Raw genomic sequence first — 19,927 nt, 5'->3', positions numbered from 1 at the left:
AAATTCACTGAAACCTCCATGGATTGCTGACAGAAAATGTGGTTTTAACCAACCTGATTTAAAGACAGCAGTGTTTCTTCACCCCAAATTTCTACTAATTTTAACACTCAGTTAAATAAACAAACAGAAGGACAGACCCTGCCATTTTTTTTGTTATAACAGAAGACAAACAAAAACCTTAGTGTTCCCTTACAGATTCATTACTTTCTAAATGCTTGGCTGGATCAAACTGGAGCAGGTTAGGTTCCTCCAAAACATGTATTACATGGTCTCCCACTGCATATCCAAGCCCCTCATCTCTTCGGAATAAAAAAAGAACCTCTTCTGTGCCTGTAAGTGGGAAATTTAATTAACTGAAGGTTTATGTTTAATGTCAGGTGTCTGAAACTCTTCAATAAAATAGAAGTCACTGCTGCAAGAATAGAGAATACTTAAAACACAACTGCTGGCTTCTCCATGATCTCCCCAAAACTTCTCTTCGAAAAGAACCGTGTAGTTTAGTGATACCATTACTTGGTAATTCTTCTTAATGACTGTAATTACACCATGTTATGTCTAAAGCAACTAGTACTGAAACAATGACAGCAACTGCCAGAACAGAAGCAAGCAGACAGGATGAAAAGAGCAGGAAAATGAGTCAACGGCCATAACTGAAAAAGTGAGATAAAAAAATACAGGTATGAAAAGACCAGTTCTCTGAGGTAAACTGCTGGGACAGGTGCTCAAGGCAGCCTGCTATTGCTTTAGAGGAAGGACTGAGATCACCACTCTGCATTAGTGGTTGCAGCTTCACTAATCTCACTGTAAATGGGTTCCAGTTCATTTGGGCTGGGAAACTGGATGTTAGAAAAGATGTTAGAAACTGCTACATATTGTGTTCCCCTGAGGGAAATCTAGACTGAGAGAACTCTGAAGAAGACTGAGAGCTGGCAGAACAAACAGGCTGAAATGTTTGAGCAGGGGTCAGTCAGAGTACAGGAATCTGACTATTTAGGCTATTTATTGTATTCTGACTTGCTACTGCTGTGGCTGTGAAGATGAATATTGACTTTTTAGGTAGAAATAATTTATAGTTTTTAATAGCCCTTAAAAGTGGAATGAAAGCAACATTCTAACCACAAGAATTACACTGTTCTATATCCATACACAGAGTCCATGGAGCATGGTTGAAATGGCACCATCTGAGTATTATATTCCATAACATCAGTCATGAAACTATAGAATGGAAGTAAATTAAACACACACAACTGTATCCAAAGCCTGAATAGAAAAGTCTTTTTATCCAGGACTAGAAGTAATGGCTTACAAAATATCTTTCTTCATCTATTTAGCCTGTTACAGGGTGATTCAGTTCTGTAATTAAGATGAAAATTGAGTTTGCCCCTGAGCCTATGAGTTCTTTGGGGAAATAATAAAAAACCTTCTCAATTTCCTAATTTCACATTTATCAATCTCAGTCTTTAAAAAAATGAACTTCCATGCCATTTTACAAGAGACTTTGTGGGAAAAATATATGGACCTCCATAAAACCAGCTGCTATTTAGACCATTTGCTTGTGCCGCTTAAACATGAGTTCCAAGTATTCCAATTGAAGTATTGTAAGCATTGAAACTTCTAGACTTAATTTCTGTTGAATCTCTTCAATATTTTTTAACTTATAAAGTGCTACAACTGGTTAGGGAGCAAGAAAACTGCTGGCATTGCATGCAGAGAAAGTACCCATGTTAACTGAAAGTTTGAATCTAAAAATACTTATTTCAGGTAATTGTACTTATTATTACAAGGAGCCTTACTGAAGTTAATCTTCTATTTCATTGTTGAGAACCATCACATAACTGTAAAATAAGGCATCTTTTTTTTCCCATGCTCACCATAACTTACATATTCCAATTACTTTACAACATTATACTGCTTTTGACTGGGATGGATGCAGTTAATTTTCTTCATAGTAGCTGGTATGGGGTACACTTTGGATTTGTGTTGGAAAAAAGTGTTGCTAACACATGGATGTTTCAGCTATTCCTGAATATCACTCATGCAGAGTCAAGCCCTTTTGCTTTTCACACCACAGGCGGGGGGTGCCCAAGAAGTTGGAGAGACACACAGCTGGAACAGCTGACTCCAGCTGACCAAAGGCATATTCCACACCAATACGGTGTAACACTCAGCATATAAATCTAGGGGAAGAAGAAACCTGATTATAAATTTCCAGATCACATAACGGAAAATATGCAAATAAACTTGTGATGATGCTCAAACAACAGAGGTATATGAGAAAGAGGTAGTGGGATTAACACTCCCGTGTACTTCAAAACTGTATTTGGATATAGCCTTCTTTGGTCTCTGAGGATCTTATGATTTGCATTAATCTCTAGCTTAAAGAGCACTGTGTAGAAACAACTATAATAGTAAGAGAGAAACTCCATGCTATTCCTAACTGTTATGCAAATTTTAACTTCTGGTATGTATTTTTGAGTTAGCGTCCAGAAGAAGCAATTTTCTTTTTGAAACTTGACACAGAGACAACACAAGAAGAACAAACAAAAGTACAGAACTTGCCAAACTTTATTTGTACCCAGCTTCTTGTTCCTTATGTATCAGAATTAGCTTCTTCCTCCTTTTTTAATTCCATGTCAATTCTCAGTCCCTTCTAAAGAAGACTGAAATTGTTCTGGAATATGCTTTCTTTTCAGAAAGTCAGAAGTCAGAGGGAAATAAATGTTTCATCATTATACCTGCAAAAGCTCATTTAAATTTTGGGTTAGGCCATTATGGCTTTCCAAAAAGCTCCAGTTTCAGTTAGGATTCGCTTTTCACTTCACCTGAAAAGAAGTGTGATTTACAAAACAGACTTCTTTCACAGTTGGAGGAAAAAAAATAAATGTCTTCCAACAGCAGCAGCTACCATATCAGAGAATTGTAGAATAATGAGGTTGGAAGTGACCATTGGCAGCTTCCAGTCCAACCTAACTTCTTCTCAAAGTGATATCAATATGAGATCACACCATGTTGCTCATGACTTTATCATGTTAGACACTGAAAATCTCCAAGGATGGAGATGGTAAAACCTCTCTGGCAACCTGTTCCAATGATAGACAGCCCCCGTGGAAAAAGTTTTCCCTTGTAACCTGTCTGAAATGCTCTTGTTTCAATTCAAGTCAGTTGTGTCTCACCCTGTTGTCATGGAGCACTGTGAAGAGGTCGCCTTTCTTGACAACCTCTGCACAGACTCTGTTAGGCTGCCATTAGGTCTCCCTGGAGCCAACAAAGAAAGGAATATTTTTTCTTTCCCAGGCTGTACAAGAGCAGTACCCTCTGTGTCTCTTTACATTGCAAATGAAATGGCTTCCTGACTGTACCAGCTGCCCTCTTTCAAACTTTCTCCAGTTTATAGATGCGTTACTTTTACTGGGGACCTACATCTGGATAGTGTACTCTAGATACCAAGAATCCTTCCTCTGGAGAAAATAGAAGGGGATTTTATATTTTCCCCCTAAGGTCTCCACTTGTTTCCCTCCTTTAGGCATGTCTGTGTGTACTTACTTACACATACAGATAATCTGAACCTAAGTATCTCTCCCCCGATTTTGTATGATCAAATGATACTTTGCTTTTCCTGGATTATGCTAATGTTAGTGAAAGTCAGATTGGTAAAAAAAATGCACATTTTAGTGTTATTGTTTACACATGTATGCATACAAAACAGTTAATATACACACAGAGTCATTACTTTTGTGACCAAATCCTTGAAAAGTATGTGTGTAAAGGCACAAGTACAAATGATGTAGGTATTACTTGCATGCTTTAATGGGAGCCTCTAGTTTTTTGGTTTTCTTTGTTGTTGATGGGTTTTATGTTTTGTTTTGTTTGATTATTTGCTTTTGTTTTCTTAAATTTGCTTCTTCTAAGTTAAAGGATGATACAGTGTCCTGGTTCTGGCCAGCACAGGGTAAGTTTCTGCAGTAGCCGGGAGGGAGCATGGCTATGACCATATTCCATACCACCTCCTGACATTTTCCAGCTGTATGGAGAAGGGAGTCTTTTCTGGGGAGAAGGGGCTCCTTCCCATTGGGATAGTGTGGCTGTGGTTGGGTTGGGGTGAGAATTGTACATGTAAATCAGTCTCTCTCTTTTGCACGCTTTTAAAATTAATATTGTAGCTGTTACTGTGCATTTTCTTGTCTCATTGCTGTTTCCAGTAAATTATTCTTATCTCAACTCCTGATCTTCACCTTTTTTGCCTCCAATTCTCTTTTCCATCCTGATGCAGGGGAAGAAGCGGGAGGGAGAAGGGGGAATGAGTGAGTGGCATGTGGTTTGGAGAGTCTCAGCAGGACCACTAAATTGGGGAGTACCATTCCTAAACCATGACTCATAGAAATCTCAGTTAAAAAAAGGAGAAAAAGAATAAAGTAGGAGAAATGCTGTCTGTAAGGCCAGGGAAGACCTAATAGCAAAAGGAGAAGTCACCTAATGAGCCAAAATTCTTAAGCCCCTGTCATGCTGGGGCTTAAGACAGAAAATGTAAGAATCCGGTGAAGACAAAAGAGAACAGTAGGTGAAAGGAATGTGCACCTGGCATTGTCACATTGCAGTTTTACAGTTCTCATGAAGATTGGAGCATGTGTGGAAGCCTATATTTTGCTCACTGGGGAATTTTGAAATCCAAAAAAGAGAAGTAACTCCAGGGAATGCAGTCTTGAACAGCAAATCATACAGCTAACTCAGTTGGATCAAAGCAGCAAACTTCCACCCCAGTTCAAAACAGACTGTCTAAAACCACTCCCAATGCTTATTCTAGACTACCATAGCATGGCAAGCACTATGAGGGAATAAAAAGACCAGCAGACATCTATACATGTATCCCTTCCACATACAAAACAGAGTGCAAATTTTCATTCATTTGGGATGTCTTGGAAAATGCACTGTCTACCTTGCCATTCATAATTACTGTGGCCATCCCACCCTTGGCCTGGTACAGTTCCCAAAGCTTTATGCACATGTGACATATATTCTTTTCTGTCTCGTTTGACATGTGTTTAAAGTACTGTCACACTGTTGGATGACAAGGGCTGCAGATATTCATGTAACTTAAAGGAAACTGTAACCAAAACATCAAGAACTTCATAAGAATCCTCATAATGGTGCAATTAATTTCTAATCAAGTCAAAAGACAGGCCTGAGAAATTAAATGTTGCTGTTTATGCACTTATAGGAGTCCTTGTTGCCTTTTACAACCCTTGCAAGTTCAGCTCCAGGTGGCCTCTGGCTTTTCAAGTCATGTCTTTGTATGCTTAAGACAGTGTTTCCATACAGAGAGGTGGTGGAATCCCCATTCCTAAAGCCATTTAAAACCCCTCTGGATGTGGACCTGGGCAACCAGGTCTCAGTGCTGCTGCTTGAGCAGAGATGGACAAGACGACCTCCAGAGGTCCCTGCCAACCTCAATCAGTCATCCTGTGGGTCCACTCTGGAACACATTAGCCTCTAGAACAGTGAGGTAGGTAGGAGATAAAATCTTCTACTTTAGATGTTATAACTTGTATAAATCAATAGTGATACAATAGTTCTTGCCCCAGGGGATAACCAGGTGAGCATTCCCACACCTTCTGGATGGATTTTGCAAATGCTGTCAGCCAACTTACAGTGAAATTCTGACTGTTCAAATTAAGAGCTATAAGTTAATAACATGGTTAACATGGTACATTCTGATGCTGATTCCTGAAAGTCATTATTGTTAATTTTTCTGGGATTTAAGGCATTTACACAAGTAAATGGCTGTTGCTGCCCACTATACTTGTTAAACTTCATATGTTAGTGCAAACTTGATAGGCTATGCCAAAAATGTAACTCAAAAATCAGTGAAAAGTCTCCTACAATGTGTATAGACCAACACAAGCAAATTCTGAATTTCTAAAATAGCAATAAAAAGAAATTGCATTTCACTTTTTAATTTATTCCAAAAAACCCCATTTAAATGAGTAATAGGGGCACCATAATAAATTCTTTCTAGCTTGGTAAATCATACCATAATTTGTGCACACACTAAATGCTGACCAAATTCATTAAATGCAATAATCACAAATTGCTTGGGGTTTCTATTCACTATTAACAGGCTTTAAATAAATGCCTATGAGATTTAGGAACAAAAGTTGTTTTTGAAACTTCCCTCCAAGGTTTTAATAAACTTAATGAGAAGGGGAAACTTGAAAAACCTCTAGAAACCTGAGTATTTTTCACTTTTGAATGCTGAGACACTGAAAACATACACAGTTCTACTATTGCAAATGCTTTCGAGACATAAATAACTAGTCCTCTTTATTTCCAATGAGTGTAGTATTCACACTATATTTATTATTTACCTCTGTAGCCCACATCCCTCATCACAGACATTCAGCTTTCAGATTCACAATTTTCAGCTGTGTTGATGCCAATTCTCCTGCCTTTAACCTGCTGGCAGCTCTGTATTCCCTCTCACACAGGAGGTCAGGATGAAATGAGAGCTGTAACCCAACATCACTCCATAAAACAACCCAACTCCTTCACTAGACCACACAGAGCCTTTCCTGAGGGACTAAAACCCACTGATCCATGCAAATGTTCAGTGCAGCCCACCTAAATTAATGAGAATGGGTATTTCTCTCATTCCCCATACTGCTACAGAACATAAGGAATTAAAAGGCACATATATTGGGGTTGAAGAAGAAACCAGTATTTTAGAATTACAGATTTATTATTTTAAAATCTATATATACTAAGTTAGGTATGTGCAAACAACCAGGGAAGAAACAAGCATTTATGTAATCTGGTTCTTTTGTCCATGTGCTTTTAAGTAATCTCATTGTCATAGCACAGCTTTTCAGTGCAAAAATCAACCACCAACTTTTCACTTCCCTTGGAAGAAACTAATACAAAATTCAGGCTGTAAGAAAGGGACTCCTATTTCAAAGAGATGGTTGGTGAGCAGCAAAGCAGAAATGCAGGCTTTGATTCATTGATGTATTCACATTTTTCCAACAAATACCTATTTGATAAGGCCATTTCCTCACTCAGTCAGACATTGTACAGAAAATTTCCCCTATGAGTCACTCATTCATATTAAAATCAATCATTTTACCTGTAATAGACACGCAATGTTTGGATTTCTTCTTCTAGTTTTTTGCACTGTTGAAGAGCAGCTTCCTTTTCTTGTTGCAAAGTTATCAATTCTGCCTGTGAAATTATAAACAACCGACAACCAATTTATTCAGAACATCCATACTTTTTTGAAAACACATCAATCTGTGCAATAATTTCAACCATTATAATTGCACACATAGAGTTATACTGTTGTATGTAACATAGTGTTGTGGTTTAACCCCAGCCAGGAACTAAGTACCAGGCAGTTGCTTTGTCACTTCTCCTTCTTACCACTGATGGTGAAAAGAATCAGGAAAGGAAAGAAAAGAAAATCAGACTTGTTGATTGAGATAAGAACAGTTAAATAATTGAAACAAAGTAAGAGATATTAATAATAAGGATGCTAATATGAGTAATTGTAATAAAAAGGAGAGGGACAGGGGGAGATAAATCCCAAGACAGGCAAGTGATGCACAATACAACTGTTCACCACCTGCTACTAATGCCAAGCCTGTCCCTGAGCTGTGATCACACCCTTTCCTGGTAACTCACCCCATTTTATATACTGGCATGATGTTTTATCACACAGAATGTCCCTTTGGCCACTTTGGTCAGTTGTCCTGACTGTGCTCCCTCCCAGCTTCTTGTGTACCTCCTCACTGGCAGTGCAGGACACACTGAAAGTCCTTGACTTGGGGCAAGCACTAAAACATCAGTTATCAACATTATTTGCACACTGAATCTAAAACGCAGCACCGTACCGGCTACCAGGAAGCAAATGAGCACTACCCCAGCCTATTTAATTCTTATGAAATATTCTTTCTTTTTCTAGCATTGAAATTTTTCTATTTTTTTTCCCCTAGCAGAATCATGTTTTGAATGGCTTCTCCCATGAAAGTTTTTTGAATACCTAAGGTTAGAACTCTTCAGTTCAGCCACGTGGTTATCAGCAAACATATTTCATATGAAATATATGCATTGCTATACTGCAAAACTGTTGACCAACATATAGAAACAAGGCCCTTGGCCATGAACTACTGACACATGACTCTGGTCTGCACATGGCTCCCTGGCTGCTAAGGGTAGTTCCCATGGAAGCAGCCCCTGGCTGATGTTAGCAGCAGAAGAGCTGTTGGACAACCAGGACCCTGAGCATGGCAGGCAGTGAGCCAGCAGGGACTGCAGAGACTGGCACCAATGGCACACGCTGGGATCTGGGTACATTCTTACCCAGGATCTGGTTTATGGAGGGGTGACAGAATCCTTGAGCAATCACCTTCATCTCCCATCTGTGAGCCCCACCGGATACTCCCCCTCCCATCCTTGATTCACATTGAAGGGAGTGTGACTCATGACCATAATGGAAATTGTGGCATGTGGCTTGCAATTCAGGAAGGTGGCCAGCCCCAACAGGCCTTACAGTTAAAGAGGAGGCAGGGAGAAATAAGTATTCATGCATATTTAATATGGGTCTATAGCTTAATCACCATTAATTTTAAAAGTCCAGTTTCAATAGCACTGCAGGACTGCCTTGAGGGCCCAGGTACCATATAAATAAATCAGTGGGTGATTTATTGTTGTAACAACAAATAAGATCAGGCTTCCACAGCAATTCCTTGACACACGAGCCTGAGCATTGGGCTGTTTTCCAATGTTTTTAATTCATGGTGTAAGTTATTAATTGTACAAATTGTAGGGCCCTTAACCAAGAGGCACATGTGTGAGAAATGCCAGCTGTGGATTCTGCCAACTCTTCAGGACAGTGTTCCGGAAAAGTTTCTTGGTAAATTAAAGACCTGTTATATGAGCTACAAACCCATGAAGGGGAATGCACATAGTTCAGCCTCTAAGGCTGCCAAACTCACTGTATAATCATGAACAACTCTGCCTGTGTGCCTCAAAAGCTCTTTCCTAAAACAGGACTCCTGCTTGCTTCTGTTTCCCGTTTGTCTCTTAAGACTGTAAGTCTTCAAGGCAGGTGTTTTACTGTTTACTGTCAACTCCCAGTCATCTATGGGCAATTCACTCTGCTGGTTGATTAATCATGTCCTGGATACTTGGCTGATTCCTGGCAAATTTTATTGAACACTGCATTGCACAAATGCAGCTACACAGGCAGTCTCTGAACCCTGCTGCTCGGTGGGTCATGTTGCACCCAGGGTTTTGCACTGCCCAGGTACAGGACCCACTGCTGTAATTGCTCCTGTGAGAGACATCCATAAAGTTTTAACAGGAAGTTCCCTGGTGAATAAAAACCTTCTTACTATATGGGGGGCGTTCCTTCAGCTTTAAAAGCAGAAAGCGTTAATGTTTAACATCTGAGTGACAGTGGTTTTGAGCTTCTGATACTGAAAACAATGTACTGCACGCTGGCAATCCCTAACTTCTGTCAGAAAGAGGTTAAAATCCTCTGCAGGTGAGCCTCTTGCCTGGTGTAGCTTGCTGCCTTGCAAGCAGAACTCACAGAACACAAGATGTTAGCCAAACCAAGCTATTTTCTGTAATTATACTGTTCTGTAGGTGAAACAACATTCTTAAAAATTGGAAAACACACTTGAATCAAAGTAGGTGGTTTGTTCTAGAGGCCAGTAATTAACATCCTTGCCAATTTTCAGTGTACTGTGAAGTGTGATTGAAATGGTAGACTGGAAGGAAATGTTTGCAGCTGACACACCTACTCAGAGAGATTAACGGCTAGTCTCTTTGGAGAACTATCATAAAAAATACACCTAATGTTCCACTTGCCATTCAGGACAAGAGTCAGAGGCACTAGAGTCTTAAAACTATTATTTGTGTCAGTTTTTCAGCAGAAAAAACTGCGCCCATTTGACTGGGTTTGCATCTGGGTTTGTACCAATTAAAATAGCAGCAGATTCAGGCTCTTTGGATCTAAAAAAACCCCAACAAACACAAGAGCTACAAAAAGTGAAGGGAAGAAAAATAGACATTTGTTAGCCTCCTCAGCAACTTCCAGTGGAGTTGATACTAGGGAGCTTCATGAGACCAAAAAAAATCCAAGCGCAAGAGTCTCCGTGCACAGCATGCAGCCATGTGACAAAATGACCCATTGTTCACAGGCCTGAAGGGTGGTAAACACAAATAAATGAGTAAAATATCCTCCCAAGGCAGAGATGTCTGCCTTCACTAGAAGAAGGAAAGCAAAACAGTGCTCATCACAAAGTTAAATTGCTAACTAAAATAATGGCATCTGCTCTACAATAAAGAATTTGGAAGACTCCTAAATGTATATTGAAATCCATCCATACTGAATATGGCAAAAATCCTGCATGAGCTCACCTCTAGTAATAACAATAGCTGCTTGAGAACTTTTTAACAAAATATTGTTCTTCTGGAAAATGTCAAGCTGTGGAAATCAGAACTTTTCACAGAAATTTATTTGTTTTGATGAAATTGTTTTGGAAGGTAAGGTAAAGAAGAAGCAAGAAGAATTACACACAGTTTCCTCTAGTGGTGGTTTCCCATAAAAAGGTCACTTTAGAGGTGAGCTTTGTCACCTTTTGGTATGGCTGCCACTCTCAGCAAAGCTCCTTTTTAACCCTGAAAGGGTATTCTGATCACTTGGATGCTGTGAAAAACATTTCTGAAGATTTTGTTTTGTCCAGAAGCTCCTACACTTTCATATTTGGTTTAATGTGAACAGATCCTTTCCCATCCTCTGTCCCCCTATCCACCTTCCTGCAAATAAGAATTGTTGTTTCTCCATTTTCCCATTTTGCATTTTAGCAGTTTTTTGGTGAAAATTTAAATTTTCCAATTAAATATAAAATCTAATTGCTACCTATCAAACCTAAAATAGCTGATCTCAACTAAAGAAAATCTTGGTACTGATCTTTTTGTTGTTGCTTTTGCTTCAAAACATTTGAAGGAACAATATAATGTGTTTTTTTACCACAAAGTCTGGAAAAATACCAGACATAAGCAAAGGAAAACAGAGGGCTAAACTACTTTTTATCTTTTCCTAATTCCTCTAGGGCAAATATGAGCACCCTCAACTCTAATCTAAATTGAAAGAGGTAAGAACACACAGCTTCCTATGCTGTCAGGTTCTCTCTGGATCCTCACCTTTGTGTGAGAGATGGCTTTTGTAAGACTTTTCAATATCCAATAGAAAAGAAAAAAATCCAATTAACTTCACTAATAAAGTTTCATAGCATTATTTTAATTTATTTATTTTCTCATGCATTTATAGACAAGATATATATTTATTTATATGTATATAAATATATATATTTATAATAAGCATTTATATTTATTTTTCCTTTCTGAGATAGGCTAAACAATCTTTTCTGGTATCTTTCACTAAGCAGGCTCTTCATTACCCTGATCAATTTAAATGCATCTCTCCTCAGTACTCTGTACTCCTGCCAGTGGAAACCTCTCACCTGACACATTCTTGTACTCTTTTTGCTCCCAGTCACCCTCCAGCCTGTTCTGTACACTGGTATTACCCAGTTGACAGTGGAAACTCTTATTCATCCTGAAAAGATAATACCTTACACTTGGCACCGAAATTCCACCCCACTGCTTTTGTTTTTCCAGTTCTTGAGGCCATCCCAATCTTTCTGCAAGACAGCTTGAACCTACTTTGTATTAATAATATCTCCATGCCTTATTAAAAACAACTCCCAGTTCTGTATCATCAAGCAATTTTGTTGGCACATTGCTGCTCTTCCTGCCAAAGGTTCTCAATGACAGCATTAAAGAAAACTGGTTCAGCACCAGCTGGTAAGAAATTGGAGAGAAATTCCACTAGTGAAATCCTTGGACCTTAACATTTCTTCCTTCAAATCTGTTTGCTGCTGCCTTCCTGCTAACTAGTTCCTTATTGCCTTTGACTAATCCCTCATCTCCTTCATGGGTACATGACATTTTGCAGACAGACATGAGCTAAATGTGCCCATTCTTCCAAACAAGAAATGCTGGGTGAACCCTGTAAGCAGCAAACAGCATTTCCCACATGAAGCTTGTGCCTGCTTGTAAAATAACAATATACGCATTCCCCACTGTAATTAATAATTTTCCATATGGCACAACCTACAAGCTTATGTGTCAGGTTGTATTAAAAAAGTTTCCTTGTCTAAATAATCAGTTTTTATATCAAAGAATCCTTGCATGATCATTCTTGTGTGAAAACTGTACTGCAATTCCCTCTTGATGGATCCGTGCTTTAGAAATATTTTCCTTCCAAACATACTCTGAAGACCGGACAACAAAGACTAACGCTCTACAGTTGTCAAAATTACATTTTCCCCCTCCTAAACATAGATGTTCTCTCTGCTAATTACCTGTCATATTACACTGCATATGGCCTCATAAGATCCATTAATGAACTTCACTATCATTCCTGGAATTTCAGGTACCAGCTCTTTCAGAACTGGGGATGGAAACCATGCTTTAACCCAATGCAAGCACAATAATCTATTGAACAGCTGCCATGTACTCCATTGGCATACATTCACTTTTCCTAACCCTTGTCCTCACAGCTGGCATCTTCATTGCTCAATGCTGAGAGAAACAAAAATTAAAATCACACACTTTTAGATCTAATCCATAATTACCCCTGATCTCTATGCCATTCTCAGACCAGTGGCATATTTCCTCTTTCCTTGTTCTCAGTTGTTACACTATTGTTTGTTTCAATTTCCTTTCCAAGGGAAAATTTAGCTCAACCTCAGGCAATTTTCATTTGTCTCTATATCTCCTGTTTTCTGAGACATAACTTCCTTGCTTAATAAGTATCCTTCTTGTGGACAACTTATTTGTACCTTATTTGCATGGAAATTATAACTGACTCAATAAATATGGGCCCTCTTTCTACCCAGTACAATTTCCCTTGGCTTGATGGAGATACAAGTTAATGCCTGAGTTTAATGCACTATTCCTTCATTCACTACCAGCATTTTGCTTCCTGCTGACACAGGATATTCCCATGGATTAGAAAAAGGTTGTGCGAGAAATCTGAGGAGTCTCCAGGTTAATTTCTACAATTTATGGCCTCAGTCATCTACGTTTGGTAGAGCCGCAAAGGGGAAAAGGGGGAAAACGGCAGTAAAGGGGGAAAACGGCAGTAAAGGGGGAAAATGGCAGTAAAGGGGGAAAATGGCAGTCTTTCCACTCTAGGTCCTGTGTTATCTGGAGTCTGAAATGGAATCTAGCCTCAAACAGACAACAGAGAATTGCTCCTATTTCTTGTGAGGAAGAAGTATGTCTCTGCTGATATTAGCAGGCTAGCTGGATAGGAAGAGCTCAGGTGTCTTCTCAGGGCAACAGGAGATTGGGAAGGCAAATAAAGATTTCTTTCGTTCTGAATTCGAATTTAAAAAAAAAAAAACAACTCTGTAAAAAAAGATTAAACTGAAGAAATATTTTAATCTTACACTATTTTTAAGGCTTTTACATTTTACACATTATGTCAGTAAGAGAAGTACATACTGCCTGATAGAGCAGGTCATGTTGTGACACATATGAGATCCAACTTCTAGCCGTTCTGTTATTTTTATGTTAGCAGCTGCTACTTAGTGCAGATTACAAGAGGTCATTTTATTTTCTATATCAAAGTGTCAACACATCAAACTGTTTCACCAACAATACAAGCAGGTAATGCTTTGATCTAGAAAGGAATATAAGCACTTGTCTCATTAATTAGGGGATCAGAGGTTTTCAGGGTCAAGAAAAGGACTCCAGCTAACGAGAGGGCTGAGAATGGCTAGCACTCTAATAACACACCAAGCAATCTCCTTTTTTTTTTAAATCACCCTGCTGAAGTGTCAAATTGTTTCACTACAATACAAAGGGGACACACTGACCTAGAAAATTAGATAAAATGTTTCAACTTGCATTTAAGTATCAGCTGGCCTTGATGACTTCAAAAATTAAAAGGTAAAATTGGAACTTACTATAGTAGTTGTTAGAAAATATTGACACATCATGAAATACATAATTACCAAGAATAAGTCCAAATTTAAAATATAAGATTTAAAATAGAAATGTTTTACTTCTGAAGTTTGAAATGTAGATTCCCATATTTACCAAATAAAACTTCTGGGAGATAAACTGAGCCAGAAAAGTTTGGAATAGTAACTGAAATGGTTAGAAATTCACACAAAGTTGTTTCTCAACTCACAATTTTCAACAGAAGTAGTTTTTCTAAACCTGTCTTGATTTAAGAGTAAATGGAGAACTGTATTACTGATCCCTGATGGATCTGTGCTGCTGTGGAGGACCACTACAGCTAGAAAAATACAATAAAGAACCAGCTGAAGGTTATCTGTGTATTTGAATTTCAGGATAAGGGTGGCAATTGTGGGAACTCTTACAAGTCTTTAAGTTGCAGCCCTCACCAACCCTCTGTCACAACCACACCCGGGTTGACATACCCTTTGGGCACAAAGGAAAGGTATCTCAACAGCAAACATGACCTTTATGAGTTTGCAGCAGGATGAAACAATCAATCATAATATTTTATTCTACAATCTAATTCTACTGTTGGTCCAAATAAATAGCTGTAATTAAACCTTTTTTTTTTTTTTTCAAATACAAAGCATTATCTCACTGCTTTGTGAAGATACATTGGTTTAGATGGAAGTATTTCTGAGGAATATCAGACAGGAATTCTGAGAGAAGAGAGAACTCCTCCCCAGCCTTGGGATTAGGTTATTTGTTTTGAATGCAGAAACCTAATGCTGACTCCCAGCTTCTTGCATTAACCCACTCTGGACAGCCTGGTGGACTCCTCCCAGTGAGACTGCTTCCCTGCTCCAAAATCATGTGAATTATCCATGGTTCCGGTGACTATCTTTGTCTCTCTTCTCTCTCCGCGACTGACAAAAATATATTTTTTTTAATGGCTAAGTATGTGAAAAGCAGATCCAAACAGGGATACATCATGGAAAAGAAGATGAACTCCAGAATTCAGCCACCAAAATGTTTGAGGGTGACAAACTTGGATCAGGGAGCTGAAATAAGGGCTTTCATAAGATGTGACAGCATCAACTGTGGCTTTTTAACCTGTATGATTTTCATTTACCTTACAAAAAATATATTAATGTTTTCTCTTATTGGAATTAAAAATTTTACCCCCGATATCTTCTTTTTAAAAGAAAAAAATGAATTATAATTTTCAAGAAGCATTTTGCTTCACATCTATCTTGTCACCTTCCTCAACTCAGCCTTTATGCTATCCCTAATTTAGTATTTTTAAGGAGTTTTTTTGAAGACTTGTAAGAGATGTCACTATCTGACATTTAGACCCTTGTCTCCATCACAACAAACTCCCCAGTGAGAATACATTTTCATCCCAGCTGAACATTGCTTGCATGGTTGTTCATTTCTAAGAGATCTTGTTGTGACTGGGACGTTAGCAACAGGTCACAACAAATTCTACACAGATTGTGCAATTAGAAGGAAAAAAAAATCACCAAACAGCTTTTGACTGCTCTGAGAAAGAACACAAAAGAATACAATAGCAATTTTGCTGAGACTAGATACGTATCTAGTTAATTTTATTACAATAAAAGCAAACAATATCATTATGCCTGACATGTGATGCCTTATTCTTGTGCTACGTGGTCACACTACATTGGGAAGAAGCTCACTGTATCAGCAGTGTTTAACAAGCAGTTTGCTCCCTTACATGCACATATTATGGGCAGATTTGCCCACAGAAGTGGGCCCATCCCTGGAGGTGTTCAAGGCCAGGCTGGATAGAGCTCTGAGCCACCTGGCCTAGTGAAAGGTGTCTCTGCCCAGAGCAGATGGACTGGATTTAGATGATGACCTTGAAAGTCCCTTCCAACCTATGATTCTATAATTCATCAATTACCACATTATGTAAGAAAGTATCTATATGAAATGCTTATTATAAGTTTCAGTGAAAATTAAGGATTTGCTCATCTAACCTTAGATATGATGAGACAAATTTTCTTCATCATCTGCAGTATTATTCTGTAATAAGCTATACTTTTTCAAAGCAGTATACTGCTAAAATTGCAGGAAAAATTACCTATTCAAAGGACAATCCAAGGCACATGGTAAGAGTGTGAGAGTAATACATGGAAGCATTTTATTTTGAAGAATGATTTAGGGAGTGAGGACAATTCTTTTGGAATTCTGCCCTTGTGAGGTTGACACAAAACTGCAATTGACTTCCCAGGGTCAAGATTTCATTTATTTCATTTATGGTTTCCATTCTTTAGCATACATTGGTTAAAACTCCCAAAGATACCATCCTACATGCCTACTGTGCATATGGATAACTACCTAATGATACTGTAAGTCTTATTTTAGGTAAGACATAACCATAGTGGACAACAAAAAGGCCCCTGAAAATTCCAAGGATGACAGCTCCAAAATACACACTCATAGCTGGACTGGGCTTTGCACATAAGTAATGCCATGTGCCGAGACACTGACCTTTTGGTAGGAGGGATTTTATTAAGAACACAAGCTGGGGGTGCTTTAAAGAGCAAATAGACAGGACTCTGTAACAGGTAGGTAGATACTTGACTCACTACTGAATCACAATGTACACTGTAAAAAGAACATAACAAGAAAACAATCAAGAATACTTTAATAGAGAAATACCCATTCATGACTGCGATTTCTGCACAGTAGTCATGGCTTTACAATCTATATGAAAACAACACATGAAAATCAATTCCTTTACTTCTCAGATTAAATACCATTTATAGCTGTGGACCTCTGGAAAGGAAACATTACTTCATGTTCTGTAGTTCAGGTTTGACCTTGGTGACATCACAAACTATTTTTCTCATCTAAAATTCCATTTGGAAAGTGCAAATTCAAATAAACAATGGAAAAACATCAGCAATATAGAGAAACTTATCTTATTTGAAGGTGATATTAAGGATATTGTTTTGGGCATAGTTTAATCATGTACCTCTTCATGGCTCTAGAGGTAACTGGACTGGAAAACAGATACTCCCCTTGAAGACATATCAGGTTACCAAATATAAGTTTATAACAAAGAATAAAAACCATCTCTGATTTACTTTAATAATAGGCATGTTTCTCTCAACTCTGAGAGGCCTGACTTCATACCATAAAGATGATTGCACTACACATGAAACTTTACTGGCAATCTTCTTAGGGAAAATCAAGAAGGAAACAACTGTGTAAGCTGGAGCAAGTTGAGGAAACCTTCCAGGTGGTGTCTGAGTCCTACTGGCAGGTTACTCTGGGAAAGCTTCAAATGTCAGCACCCATGATAAACCCATTGTCCACAAAAATTACTTTGGCCACCTATGATTTGAAGTCAGTATCTGCCACAAACAGCAAATTGTCAGCACATGATCCAAAAGGTAATGTCATGTTGTCTCAGAAGCTTTGTGGTAACAAAGACCTATTCAATAAAAACAACTTTATCCTCAGCCCCAAAAGTGTCTTTTCCAGTTTGGGGCGGAACTGAACTGGCAGAATAACAGAAAAAAGTTCCTACTACAGCCAGACATGTTTTATCTGTGCAGGAGCCAGAAAATGTGTGCTCTCAGGGCTCTCCATCTGGCATATTTTTGAGGCTCCACTAACAGACCCCAAACTAACCACAGCACCCAACTCTCTGTTGCTAAAAAGAACAGACCAGAAATTATGTTCCAACCTTGAGATCTACTGGCATGACTTTACTCATGTTAAAAAATGGTCAAAAGTTCTCTTCCATTCACCTTCCTAAAAGGAAGGGCTGCTAACACCAGACTGTCAAAGGGCCAGAGGCCCTAGCACACAGTATGGTTCAAAAGCATCATCTGGGAGAGTGGGTTAAAACTATGCCAGGGAGTTCTCTAAAAGAGTGCATGAATGGTTGCATGTCATTGTGCAAGTCCATGCCCTGATCCTATTTTTGTTACTAGTCTGTGTTCAGATAACTGGTCTTGTCAACTAATAAGGGCTTAATAAACCTGATAAATCTGACTTTCTCATCCCCAGTAAGCTTTTGAGGCACTCAGCTGTTAAACAGGTATCACCCACATCTCCACTTCAAGGATGCAGAAGTAGTTCTTTCTCAAATCAAAGGCAAATTTTTCTAACTTTTCTTCATCACTCAACCTCTACTGCAGACTCCTCCTTATAGTAAAGTCCTTGGCTTTGACCAGCCATAGAAGATTCATTACTTTTTGAACCTAGTTGCCCTTGTCACCTCTGATTTCAGTGTGACAACAGTCCAACTGAGACTCTCTGCAACAGTTCACAAAGCTCTTTGCATAAGAAAATACATCATTGAAATAATTCATTCTTTGTAAGAGGGGAAAATCCAGCATGCAAGGCAGTAACTTTAAGGAAAAATGAGTTAACAATTTATGCTTCAGAGCTTATAACAGATGCTAAATGATAATACTCTCCAAAATAAAACCTTTCACATGAAGAGACAGAATGACTGTTACCTCCTGACAGACAGTCACTGCTGCCTTCTCCTACTGCAGAAGGCAGCAGTGTCTAATCACATTATCAGAATCTAAGTAAAATTCTTTCATAAAAGCCATGAGTCTGTAGAGGACTATAAATATGAATGGGCCCAGTTACATCATATTACTCTTCCAGGATTCGGAAGGAAAGGCAGGAAAGAGATTGAGAGTTAATGTTTATTTCTTCACCTTGTGGTCTTCACCTTATGACTAGCAGGTATACATACTCAAATTTATCTGATATTTTTGTAAACAAAGAAACACAGAATCAAAGTGCAGAGTTCAAAAGCAATTGTTACATCTAAGAAAAGAAAAAAAAATAATTATTGAATAAAAGTATCTGTTATCAGGAAATTTGGGAATAAGAAACAATCCATGAGTATGCCCCACACTGACATGTCCAGAGCATTCTCAAATGCAAGTCTGTTAGTACTTATCTGATAGCTGAAGTTCTTATCAAACAATACAGCAAGACAATTTGAGTTGTCTCTCCAGCTGGATTATGTCATGCTTAGCTGTGTTGGGAAAAAGACAGGAGCTCCATGCCTGCACTTGAGGCTGGCTGTAGGGATCATGACCTTGAGCTACTTGTGCAACTGGAGTGACCATGAATTTCTCAGACACTGTGAACAAGGCACCATGGTGTCTTCTGTAATGCAAGCATCCTCAACAGATAGCTCAGAACAGTTTCAGTCTCTTACTGTTGCAATGCTTGCTGTGTAAAAGGGATCAGCCATATTGAGTCTGAGTAGCTGATTCTGAACAGAACAACTCCCTGAATCTTGCTTTCTCCCCAATCTTACAGCAATGCTTTCTACCCAAGTAGAACTCAGAGTAAGGACTTAAACTAAGAAAAGCAAATAGAAGTGTTTGTGAGCACATACATTTAAGTCTTTATGGAAAACATTTGTCTGAAAATAGTACAGGAGAAAATTCAATAGAGATCACTTTCCTATCAAATCAGCAGGCAAAGGATCCATCCATGGTTTATTATGGATGCTATACTGTTAAGAGAGATCTCTTGATGCAGGTGAGTCACCTTCACTCAGGACTCAAAAGTATGTTCTGATACTACAGATTACCGCTCCTTTCTGTTAAAAATCTATTTACTAATTTTTTTATGAGGTAATCATATTACCTTCTACTGCATATCCATTCAGTTTGATTCTAGTAGATCTTTACATTGGGTGAAAGCATTTTTTTCAGTTCCTATGTATGTTTTGGTGCTTAGTTGCCTGAATTTGTGTTGCAACTCAGACTCAACTACATTTCAACTGGGAAAACAAGTAATATTGTAATCTTTGGAGTAAGGGAAGTGAATGAGAAAAGAGATACAATATCCATGATAATTTTCTTAAAAATTGTTAACA

At 38.4% G+C, this 19,927-nt stretch overlaps 1 protein-coding gene across 8 annotated transcripts in view; it reads right to left on the bottom strand.

The window, feature by feature from the left end:
* The window catches only part of MIPOL1 (mirror-image polydactyly 1), a 182,934-nt gene that overhangs the window by 42,017 nt on the left and 120,990 nt on the right, over window positions 1-19,927 (bottom strand). For all 8 annotated transcript variants that reach the window (XM_050975880.1, XM_050975875.1, XM_050975878.1 and 5 more), the window contains one exon: window positions 7,118-7,212. In XM_050975880.1, the coding sequence (XP_050831837.1) occupies window positions 7,118-7,212 (95 nt within the window). The remainder of the gene's footprint in view (window positions 1-7,117; window positions 7,213-19,927) is intronic.

Source organism: Serinus canaria, chromosome 5 (assembly GCF_022539315.1).
Source record: "Serinus canaria isolate serCan28SL12 chromosome 5, serCan2020, whole genome shotgun sequence".
Lineage (NCBI taxonomy): Eukaryota > Metazoa > Chordata > Aves > Passeriformes > Fringillidae > Serinus > Serinus canaria.
The sequence above is the reverse complement of the archived record's forward strand: the minus strand, read 5'-3'. Positions and strand labels throughout refer to the sequence as shown.